The sequence below is a fragment of the Bombyx mori genome, chromosome 17 (assembly GCF_030269925.1).
Source record: "Bombyx mori chromosome 17, ASM3026992v2".
NCBI lineage: Eukaryota > Metazoa > Arthropoda > Insecta > Lepidoptera > Bombycidae > Bombyx > Bombyx mori.
In genome coordinates, this window is record NC_085123.1 from 5,078,963 (window position 1) to 5,091,057 (window position 12,095).

Here is a 12,095-nt window from a genome sequence, read left to right on the forward strand (position 1 = left end):
AATTCATTTCATGCCATGCCATGTTTCATATTAAATTAAGCAGCTTCATTTCATTGCATAATATCGTATTTCATAAAAAATATATATATAAAATATTAGACTGTATGGTGTGATATCTTTGCCTTTCCATTTGGAAAATAAAACTACTACTACTAGGCAACACTGTAAATGACGGTTTTGGTTTTAGAAATAAAAATTTGAAAATTTGAATTCAAACCAAGTTGTCGACAAGAAACAGTTAAATAAATTCTAATAACTGCTTTATGACAAAATATTAAATATTGTAGCTTAGGCAAATTATAATATGAGTTTTACAAACAATTGTGTTGATAAATATACTATGTGATAAACATGTATTTTGAAGTAAGTAACAGCTATTTTTTTCTGTTAAACAAAAACAATAGTTGGGTTTAACGAAATTTATAAATTTAGATTGAAAACACCCCGGAGCATGTTAAAAGGGCTCGACGTACTGCCTGTAAATCAGAAGAATCACCCAAAGAAGAATGTCCCCGTTTGGTGTTAGCTCCGTTCTCCAGACCACCACAAGTTGTGTTCGACAATGTTATCATTGGTACAACTTGTGAGAGAAACTTGGAAGTCATTAATCCAACAAAACAACCACAGCATGTGAGTAAAAACAGCGGTTTTCCCACTGGGAAAAATACAATACCCATAGGTCTAGCTTTCATTTGATTTGAGAAAAACTTAGAATTAAAAGACAACAAATTGAAATATACATGAATTTAGGATTCATCGAAACGTATGAATAAAACAAATTCTTAAAACCAACATGGCAACAAGCACAAGCATATACAGGTGTATCGAGAGTGTTCTTTAAGCTGAAACCACAATAAATTTTCAGTACTAACAAATTTTTAAACTTAACTTTGACAGATAACTCTAGGTAAAGCTCTACCACCAGGACTGATTGTGCATATACCCGGAGAATGGTTGGAAGTGGAACCGGAATCATGTAATATATTGACAATGGTATGGACCCCCAACCAGCCTACTGCTGTTAGAGAAACCCTTAATTTCACAAATGAGAACCATAGAAGACATGATGTCATTGTTCTTCTTAAATCTGTGGTGGTTAGTAATGATTATTATCAATTAGTACTACTCTTTTGATTTTTTTTTTTTGTAAATTGTGGACGTTAATTGGATATGTTATGTAAATAAGAGTCTAAAATAATGATGTCACTATCAATAAAATCACAATCGCTTTTATATTAAGTAAACTATTTAACCTTTTCGCCATGGGGAGCCTTGCTGCAAAGCGTTTCGCAAGAAACAAGCTCTGTGCTGAAAGTGCGCACATGACCTGTCGTGTATAGATGGTATTTTTCAGCCCAGTCACCCATAGTGTACATGCAGCATTTTGTGGCAAGAGTCACCAATAGTAGCAAAAGAGTTAAAGCAGTCGCGATATTTCCCAGTTTATTCAAACACTATTCATATTCATAAAATAAGGAATTTGATTCGGAATGGTTTAATAATGAATGACCTAAAAATGGATGCATTGTAGTATCTTGACACCTCATGCGTACTGGAATGGCAATAACGATATGAGGTATTATATTATGTTTCTATTAGTTTTCGCCAATCATCAAACCTGATGAGACTTAATAATTTCCAAACAAATATGTATTATAATATTTTGATAATAAAAAAGGCAATATCATTCATAGGATTTAACTGTAAAAAATGTATTATTAAATATTCTCATAAAATTAAATTTTTGTTGCCCACAGAATGTCAAAGGGAAGACAAACCAATCAAAAGGGTTTAAAATATCACCAGGTAAAATGAAAAGAAAGTCATCAAAAAAATCGCCAGTTGCAATTTACAAAAAGAAAACTGAAAAAATTAATAAAACCATAAAAAGTAAAGATTGGGTGAATATAAAACATTCCACTCAACGTAATATTCAGACTGTATCTGAAAAAGAGAATAATACTGTTTTAAATGAGCATTCCTTGAATTCTCACATGGAGCAATGTCCCTTTGACTCTCCGAACAGTATAGATTTTAATTTCAACACTTCCGAAATCTTTTCGAACATAAGAAAATCCAACTTGCAAGATACTTATGATAAAACTTATGCATCCACTGACAGTAGATATAATGTACCTCAAAACGTTTTAAAGCCATCTAATAGGCAAATGCATCCCAATACTTCAATTTCTGATATATTTGATAAATTAACATTTTCTCCTTTGAAGACATTACCTGCTAAAGTCGTTAAGTTGGACAAAGGTCCTAAAATAGTGCTTAGTGTAAATTCCGACAGTGACTTTGATGATAGCCTAGACTTGCAGAACAATAAGGAGAATGAAATGCATTCCATTATAAGCATCACATCGGCCCAACCTAAGAGGTGGCTCACAGTTAATCATCACTATACTCAAGCAGACTCACAGTTCACCGAAACGCCGAACATGGTAGAGAAAAAACAGCCCAATACCTCGTCACCAAAAGAACTAAACAGTCCAAACTTCACGATAAACACAGAATTCTCGCGCATCAGTGACTTGTCGTTTTTCCCTCAACGTTTTTCAACCGAGAGAAAGTTCATGCCGAAAACCAATAATGACACTCATGAAATCATCGACGATGGCAAACTATGCTCCGATACGTACACAAAAGAGTCGCCTAATACACCGTTTGAACAAAACTTTAATCAGTTGCGAGTAGAACAGAAATCCTTGCAGCACTTATTGAAAGAGCAGCCTAAGATGTGTAGGCAAGCTCTATTCAAGGAGTTCCAACAGCGGGAACATGACAGAAATTTATTGAATGCTTTGGAGCATAGTCCTTGGCAGTCTGACCTTAGAGCGGACGGGAGATCCCCGCCCCGGTCAATAACACCGCCCTTACAGTCTATCCCAGAAGAAAGCATCCATCTCTCCGATACTCAGGTGTTAGATAAAACTGACAAACAAATGACCACATTCACGATAAACCGTACCTTCGACAAACTTAACGATAAATCAGGTATTTCCCATAGCTCTAACAATAGACAGACTTGGTCCAAAAAATCCATTCGCGCCGAGCCCGATCTATGGAAAGTGCCTTCATTACTTATTAAAAAGAATAAAACTAAAACATCACTCAGAAAAGATTCGATTTGTGGGAAACAATCAAACACCATATACGACAGCAACAAAAGCATTAATCAGAATCTATCTGTTAATCAGATCGGGAATATATATTCTCAGTCCTTCACAGTAGATCCATTCTCGTCTGCCACCTATTTTTACGACGAAGAAGCCGTTGACAAATTCGAAACAGAGTTCAAAAGATGGTTGAATTACATTTTGACGCCACCTGCCGATCTCGATAGTAATACCGAACAAAAAATAAATGTCGGCAAGGCCTGGATTGAGAATAGAAACAAAGAAATTCCAGCCGCGCCTACCAAAGAGCAAGTTTGCAGTGCATACCATAATAGCCACAGATTAGAAAGCCTACGTCGGTCTGCTAGAACCTTGTTAATGAGCCCTGATATTACCAAAGTCCTTCAGAAATTGAACGCTCAAATTGAGAAAAAATTGATTGTAATTAGAAACGATCGGAACCTGCACTTAGATGTTGGACTGCAAAAGATAATAATGGAAATCATATTATCGTATAACCCGTTATGGCTGCGTATCGGCTTAGAAGCTACTTACGGGACCGTTTTACCTCTCAAATCAAACAGCGATATTGAAGGTCTGACGACTTTCATAATTCAGCGCATGTTCAAAAACCCCCATCTCAAGAACAAACACTCGAAGTCGACCGCCCCAAACATGCTGCTGCCTGCGTACATGGAGGCCGTCAAGAAATTCACATTAAAGAAGTTCTTTATGCTGGTTTTCTTTCTGGATCAAGCCAAACAAAGAAAACTGATCTCTCACGATCCCTGTTTGTTCTGCAGAAACGCTGTCTGCAAAGAAAGCCGCGAAATTATCATCAGATTCACGAGAGAACTAATCGCAGGCATTGGAGACATAACTAAACATCTACGACCTTTAGGCTATGTCGTTAGTCACAAACAGTCCTATCTAGACGAATATAAGTACGCGGTTCACAATATTGCCCTAGACATCAGAGACGGTGTAAGATTAACCAAAGTAATGGAAATTATCATGATGAAGAATGGTCTACTGAATCAACTTCGGACACCGGCCATATCACGACTGCAAAAAATACACAACGTTCAAGTGGCCTTAAATGCGTTAAAGGAAGCGAATTTTGTTATTGTCGGTGACATCACGGCGAGTGATATAGCCGACGGTCACAGAGAGAAGACCCTGTCTCTGTTATGGCAAATCATTCATGTCTTCCGAGCGCCTCTCTTCGAGAAAGCAGCGAATATCATACAGTTGTGGTGGAGGAAGAAATACGAGGTTATTATTGAAAAGCGCACCGAAGAGCAAAGGGTTTTGCGTAATAGAAACAATGCAGCGAACGTAATTCAAAATTGGTGGAGACGTATCCAATATAATCGTTTTGTTGAATGGCAAATGCAGAAAATAACACAGTCAACGTTTGTCATACAGAAGTACTGGCGAATGTGGCTCTGTCGTAAGCGTTTGCTGAAAATGAAAATGAGCGTTTTGAAAATCGAACAATGGTACAGATGCGTTAGATTGTCGAGGCAAGCTCGAGAAACATTACAGATGCTTAAATCGCAACGCGAACAACTCCGGCAAGAGTCGGCCATTGTTTTGCAAAGCTACGTCAGACGCTGGCTTTGTACGAAACGATATAAAATGGTGTTAAAGAATATCGTAACAGTACAAAGCTGCGTCCGGCGATTCGTAATGAGGCGAAGATTCTTAAAGTTAAAACAAACTGCAATTTATGTTCAACAGAAATATCGTGGTAAAATCCTAATGAGATCAGAAGTCCGCAGGCTGACTGAGAAACGCAATGGCGCCGTCACAATACAATCTTACTTTAGAATGAACAAACAACGTTCTAATTACATCAAAATAAAAAATGCCGTGAAGTGCATCGAAAGTCGATATAAAGCTTTGTTAGAAATGAGATGCGAACGCCAAAGGTATTTGCAATTGAAGAGCAGCGTTATCACATTACAAGCTTTGTATAGAGGGAAGAAGGCACGCGCAGAATTCACTAGAATTAAAAATCTAATAATTGATTTACAAAGAAGAATAAGAGCGAATCAACTAATGAAAAAAGAAAGAGATAACTTCATAATGATTAAGAATGCAACAATTGTAATACAGAAATACTATAAGGCGCGTTGCGAGATGAAAAATGTTAGAGGTGTATACATGAAACAACAAACTGCCGTTAAAACAATACAACGATATTTCCGGTCCTATCTTCTTGCAAAGAAACAGAGGGAAGAGTATCTAGAATTACTGAATGCCACTGTACTGATACAAAAAAGATACAAGAGCTTATTGCTTATGCGTAAAGAAAGAAATGCTTTTAGAACTTTGAAGACCGCTACTGTAGAATTACAAAGGAGATACAGAGCATTGATTGCTATGAGAAGTTGCAAAAACTCCTATCAATGTTTACGCAAAGCTACTACACTCTTACAACGGAGGTATAGAGCTCTAGTTCTGATGAGGGTTCAAAGATCAGAATACGCGAATCTTAAGTCTAGTTGTATAAAGATACAAAACGCGTTCAGAGCGTATGTCAAAGGAAAACGGCAAAGGGAATATTTTATTAAACAAAAAACGTCCGCTGTTGTAATCCAGAATTGGTTTAGAAGTTGTAAGAAAGCCAAGGAAGTAAGACATAACTATACGCTTATGAGAAAATCTTGCGTTGCCATTCAGATATATTACAAAGCGTTCATTATTGGTCGGCAACAAAGACAGAAATATTTGAGAATTTGCACGGCCACTGTTCGCATACAAAGATTTTACAGATCCTATTTAGAAATGAGAACGGTCCGGAAACAATATATACGACTTAAAACCGCTACAGTAATCGTACAGACATACTATAGATCGTATTTGGAGACGAAGTTGCAAAGAGAGAAGTTCTTGAAATTGAGATCGGCTTCATCATTGATTGCCAAATACTACAGAAGCTATAAAGAAACTGAAGCGATACGAGAGAGATACAAGGTTTTGCATGAAGCCACTGTTACGTTACAAAGGAGGTACAGAAGTCTCGCGCAGATGAGGAAACAAAGAGAACAGTATTTGAAATTAAAACAGGCCGTTAAAACAATAGAAACCCGGTATAGATCTTTGTTAGCTATGAAGAAACAGAGAACAGCTTATTTGAAATTATGTTCCGCGGTAACTGTCATTCAAACAATGTACAGAGCTTGGCGTTCTATGGTCACAGAACGGAGAAGATATCAGTTACTACGAAAATCGTGCGTCTGTATACAGACACGTTACAGAGCTAATATTCAATGCAGAAATGATAGACGTAAATATTTGCATTACCGAAACTGCGCAATTGTGTTACAAAGAAGATATAGAGCTCAGTTGTTAATGAGAAAAACGAGATTTGACTACATTAGAATAAAAAAGGCTGCTATTGTGATTCAAACAAGATACAGAGCGTATAGATGCATGTTGGAACACCGACAGACCTATACCAGAATAATTGAGAGCTGCGTAAAAATTCAGAAGTACTATAGAGCGTTTTTAATTGGAAGACGTCAGAGAGAGGAATTTTTGCGTTTAAAAACCGCAGCGGTTTTGATTCAACAACGCTTCAGAGCAACAGTACAGTGCAGAGAGATCAGAAATGAATATTTAAGATTAAAGACTGCAGCTATATTTACGCAACGTCGTATCCGTGCTAATAAAATTGCTATTATCGCTAAACGAAATGAAGCCGCTAATAAAATACGCAATTGGTACATCTCTATACTGGAGCGCAATAAGTGTCGTTCCGTTTTCTTGAAACTAAAGGAATCCGCTGTGGTCATTCAATCGTTTTTCCGTATGTATATAACGCGTAAGAAATACGTAGAGATTAAAGAATCGATTATAATCATTCAACGTTTTTATCGCTCCTATAAATTATCGATTATGGAGAGACAAAGATACGATAAAATAAGGCATGCAATAATAAAAACTCAATCGTGCGTCAGAAGGTACATTCAAAGGAGACGTTACTTAGAATTACGAAGTGCAGCTGTGACCATCCAATCCGCATACAGGTTAAAGAGACACAGAGAACTGGTATATGAGCAAAGGAACACAGCAGCGATATGCATACAGAAACATATGAGACGGTATATCGCTCAGTCGTTCTATACCAGACTTCGTAATAGTGCGATATTAATTCAGAAAATATGGAGAGGGAAACTACTTACAAGATTGATGCGCTGCAATTACTTACAGAAAAGGACTCTTATCATTAAATTCCAGGCTGTGATCAGAGGGTACCTGGTCAGAAAACAGGTTCGATTGCAAAAAGAAAATATAATAAGGATGCGTGAAATAGAGAGGCGTGATTGGGCAGCTTCTAGGATACAGGTAAGATCGATATAGTACCTAATTATGTATAAACGAGATATTTGGGAAATTTATATGTAATATGTACGTAATTTATTTAATTTACTGAGTTCGCCCTCATAAAATACTACGATTGTTATTTTCAGATAGACATATTTTCTTTTATTTATGTTTTTTTTGTAGCTTAGACGGGTGGACGAGCTCACAGCCCACCTGGTGTTAAGTGGTTACTGGAGCTCATAGGCATCTATCTACAAAGTAAATGCGCCACCCGCCTTGAGATATAAGTTCTAAGTTCTCAGTACAGTTACAACGGCTGTCCCACCCTTCAAACCGAAACGCATTACTGCTTCACGGCAGAAATAGGCAGGGCGGTGGTACCTACCCATGCGGACTCACAAGAGGTCTTACCACCAGTAATTACGCAAATTATAATTTTGCCGGTTTGATTTTTATTACACGATGCTATTCCTTCACTGTGCAAGTCAATCGTGAACATTTGTTAAGTACATTCATTAGAAAACTTGGTTGGTACCCGCCGGCGGGATTCGAACACCGGTGCATCGCTAGATACGATTGTACCGGACGTCTTATCCTTTAGGCCACGACGACTTCAAACGACTTCGACTGTTTTTCGTTGGACTAGTCTTCCAACGTGAGAAATAAATAAAATATTATTTGAATGTTTTACGTAATAATCTTTGTTTTTTAAATAGGCTTTGTTCCGAGGTCATAGAGTTCGTTTAGCTGTGGCTAACGATAGGCGAGTCACAGACTTGAGACGCCGGTGGCGAGAAGGTGCTCTTGTCTCTTACCAAGAAACTTTAAAAGAGCGAAACGAAGAAGCGATGGATGTGCTCCGTAATATGTGCGATATAGAGACTGTTATCAGAGCTTTCAGATCGCTTGGTGAGTATTCATTAAAATCTCAGGAGGAGGAGCTTTTGCGCCTTGATTACTACTACTAATAATAATAATTAAACATCAATATGCATCGGGATGTCGTTGCAATGGATAAGAGACTCACAATACCTCGGCTTATGGGAATTGGAAGGGGCTGAAGGTGGTAAGTAGTTCGCATCGCATAGCCTAGCGAAATGAAATAGTCAAGGAGTTACACTGTAGGTTCTACCGGAAACTTGCCGTATCTTATGTAGACCAATTAGCTCCCGCAGCCTGATTACGCTTCGGTAACACCTTTAGAAGAACTGAAGATTTCTTTTATGCAATGATGGTCTATATTTTTTATGTTGTACCGTATGTTCCATGGGGAGTGCTCTGAGGAATTGCTTGAGATGATCCCCTCATCTCCATTTTATCATCACACCTCCCGCCATCGGAGCAGAGTTCATCCATATTATTTAGAACCGCTGTGTTCATCGACAGTGCATTTCCAGAGGCCTTTTTTGCCACGTACAATCCGGCTATGGAATGGGCTCCCCTCCACGGTGTTTCCCGAGCGCTATGACATGTCCTTCTTCAAAAGAGGCTTGTGGAGAGTAGTAAGCGGTAGGTAGGTTGGCTCTGCCGGATCTGCTCGCATCGTGAAAATAGTACTAATTATGTACAAGAAAGACTCTAGAACAGCGGTTCCCAAACTTATTTTGTCTACTGCCCCCTTTAAGAATAAATTATTTTTTAGCGCCTCCCTTTTTTTAACCTACTTAAAAACCACTATAGCGAGAACTCATACGGTGTCTAAGAGTCCTCCTAGATAAAATCAGAAAATCGCCTCCCAAGCCTCTACACAACGCCCCTATTTTATATCTGGGTGTCTTACCGCCCCCCTTTAGGCCTGCAGCGCCCACAAGGGGGCGTTATCGCCCACTTTGGGAAAGGCTGCTCTAAAAGCTTCATTCTTCTTCTTAATACTGATCCCAAATCGATTTTCATCAGAACTATTAACGGAGGTATTCCCGATGATGTACAACGACAACGCGTCTTCGGTGGTGCGTCGCGTGTACGTGTACATGTCGGTCACGAACCGCTCCATCTCCAGTATAGAGGTGCTGAAGTCAGCGGCCGCGGTACTAGTCAATCTCACCCGGTACAGGGTTACTGGACCTAAAATATATGCTGTAAGTACAAGTGGACTATCATTGAACATCTATTCAATAGAATTTATTACTCGTGGTAGGACCTCTTGTAAGTCCGCACGGCTAGGCACCACCACCCCGCCTATTTCTGCCGTGAAGCAGTCATGCGTTTGGGTTTGAAGGGTGGGGCAGCTGTTGTAACTATACTTGAGACCTTAGAACTTATATCTCGAGTTGGGTGGCGGCATTTACGTGGTAGATGTCTATGGGCTCCAGTAACCACTTAACACCAGTTGGGCTGTGAGCTCATCCACACATGGAAGCAATAAAAATAATAATAATAATTCAATAGAAAATTCTATACTATTAATTATTTGAGAGAACAGATCACCTTCAACGCTGGGGAATCCGTTTACGGATCGGTCGAGAGATTGAGAATTGAATTGAATGGATGTCGATTGAGAAAAGGTCTAAATTAATAAAATTAAATTTTCAGGGCTATTTTGAAAACATATATTAATTGCTAAGATTGGCCGTCGAACTTACGATCCACCCGGTGTTCATTGATTACCGGAGCCCAAAGACATAAAATGTCGTCATTCACCTTGAGACGTGATTTATAAGTCTCAACTTTTACAGTACAAAGGCTGTCCCACCCTTCAAGCCGGAACGCTGACTGTTTCACGGCAGATATAGGCAGGGTGGTGGTAGCTGCCCGTATAGGTTCATAAGACGCCTCATCACTAGTAATTACGCACATTATAATTTTTGCGAGTTTGATGTTCATTACAATTTAAAAATTTGCTAAATACATATTTCATTAGAAAAATTGGTACTTACCTCCGGGAATACCGGCACAGTCTTATCGCTCAATACGAATGCACCGTGCCCTTTTCTTTAGGCCACGGTGACTTCATTGAAATTATGGTGATAAAATCCTTAATTAAGAGAAGAAACATTATTTTACAGAGAGATCGCATATCGCCAATATTGAAGTTCATGTGGAGATTTAGCAACAGTGAAACTCAATTGTTTTGCATACTTTCCTCTTATCTATGGCTTTTCGCTAAATACCAGGATGTGAAGAAGGTAATAAATTTTTTTACACCTAATTACGGTAACATAACTATGAGACGAATATATGCATGAATTTACCGTAACCTTTTTTACAGGATCTGACAGAATATTTTCACTTGCCCGAGAACCACAAAATGCTAAAGACCATCAAAGGGAACATCGATAGAATGAAACGTATGGCAACAAATACAATGAAGAACAAATATCACACACCACAACCGACTAGATTTGTCTCGCACACGTCCAATCAGTCTTTGAATCATAGCGTTTCCAGTAATAGCGGCTGTACGCACTTGGCGCCTGCCCTAGAACCTGATTACGGAATATTGAGAGCTGACAAACCTCGCTATTTTGAGGACGCACAGCACGCTATTCATTGCCTATTTCTCACATACAAATTGTGAATAACTGTTGACTCTAGTTTATTGCATTATGTTAAACTTGCTTCTGTATAGATTAACCTAAAAATTTTATTATTATGAAATATTGTAATGTAAGGCATAAGGACTGATAATCTGCTTTTCAATGTTCATTGTAAATTGGTTACTTCTTTTTAAATACGCTGAAATAAAAGCGATGGAACTGTTTTAGATTAGTAGAAGGACTTGGAATGCGTGACGTTTTTTGTGGGTAGGATAAGCAGACTACCATCTAAGACAGATTATCTACAAAATTAGGACTTAGGTAATGAAACTTAAATAGATTGATGTCGTAATTAAACAAAAATAAAATAATTTGTAGTATTTCATGCTAGAAATTTAAAGATATTTTTGTCTTAATGAACTTTGTATTATCCGTATTTGCGAACAGTATACAACTGGATCGATAATTTTCGTGTGAAATACGAATATTGACCGGTTTAATTATAAAAAGAAAATGTGTAGAACAAACATGTTACAGCGTTCCAACAACCATTAATTACCCTCAAATGACATTTTATGCTGTTATTTTTGACATGAGGAGCAAAATAAACATATTTAATTAACGTACTAATTTAAAAATAAATATAATATTAATTTTATTCAAATCTTTCAATTCACATTTGATGGTTTTGTGATTATAGTCTACTCGAGCTATATAGTATACTATAGTTATATACTATCAATTCTTGACTTTTAAAATAACCAAGTTTGAAAAGAAGCAGTGCTGAAACATCGTGAAACTTGTGACGCTGCCTACTTTATTAGTTTTATTAGCGTCGATGTGGACTCTACGACGTCGAATGGCTTTTAGTTTTGTTGACTTTAAATATTCTAATGACTCTTGATAGTTTTTCGACTTCGTGCGTTACCTTTAGCGACTTCTCAGTTTACGATAGGACGAATGAAATAATTTAATATATATTTTATCCGTTGTAGAATTGTATCCATTTATCAAGCATTATGTTATTTAGTTAATACATTGTAAGTAACAATGGTCATTAAACTTTGAATAAAGACTCAAAACTTATTATATTTTCATTTCTAAACAAGTTATTTTTGTCATTGCTTTATCTTGTAAAATAATCATTTATAGCATGAGTTGT

At 37.6% G+C, this 12,095-nt stretch overlaps 1 protein-coding gene and 1 non-coding gene across 2 annotated transcripts; one reads left to right on the forward strand and one right to left on the reverse strand.

Moving 5' to 3' along the window:
* The first annotated feature begins 146 nt into the window (after positions 1–146).
* On the forward strand, positions 147–12,019 carry LOC101737979 (protein abnormal spindle). The gene is made up of 8 exons (XM_004921876.5): positions 147–363; positions 433–630; positions 898–1,095; positions 1,758–7,478; positions 8,174–8,366; positions 9,354–9,535; positions 10,463–10,582; positions 10,666–12,019. Exons 1-8 carry the CDS (start codon positions 352–354, stop codon positions 10,972–10,974), a joined length of 6,933 nt encoding a protein of 2,310 aa, XP_004921933.3. The 5' UTR covers positions 147–351; the 3' UTR covers positions 10,975–12,019.
* Positions 3,161–3,259, reverse strand: Mir3422 (microRNA mir-3422). The gene has a single exon (NR_107701.1). It is a non-coding gene; the product is annotated as a microRNA mir-3422 (primary transcript).
* Positions 12,020–12,095: the final 76 nt, after the last annotated feature.

What these genes read in the sequence shown, in the direction of transcription:
- LOC101737979 (XM_004921876.5), top strand. An exon ending in CAGAGCTTTCAGATCGCTTG is followed by an intron (nt 8,367 to 9,353) that starts GTGAGTATTCAT and finishes GATTTTCATCAG; the next exon opens with AACTATTAACGGAGGTATTC. An exon ending in CTGGACCTAAAATATATGCT is followed by an intron (nt 9,536 to 10,462) that starts GTAAGTACAAGT and finishes ATTATTTTACAG; the next exon opens with AGAGATCGCATATCGCCAAT.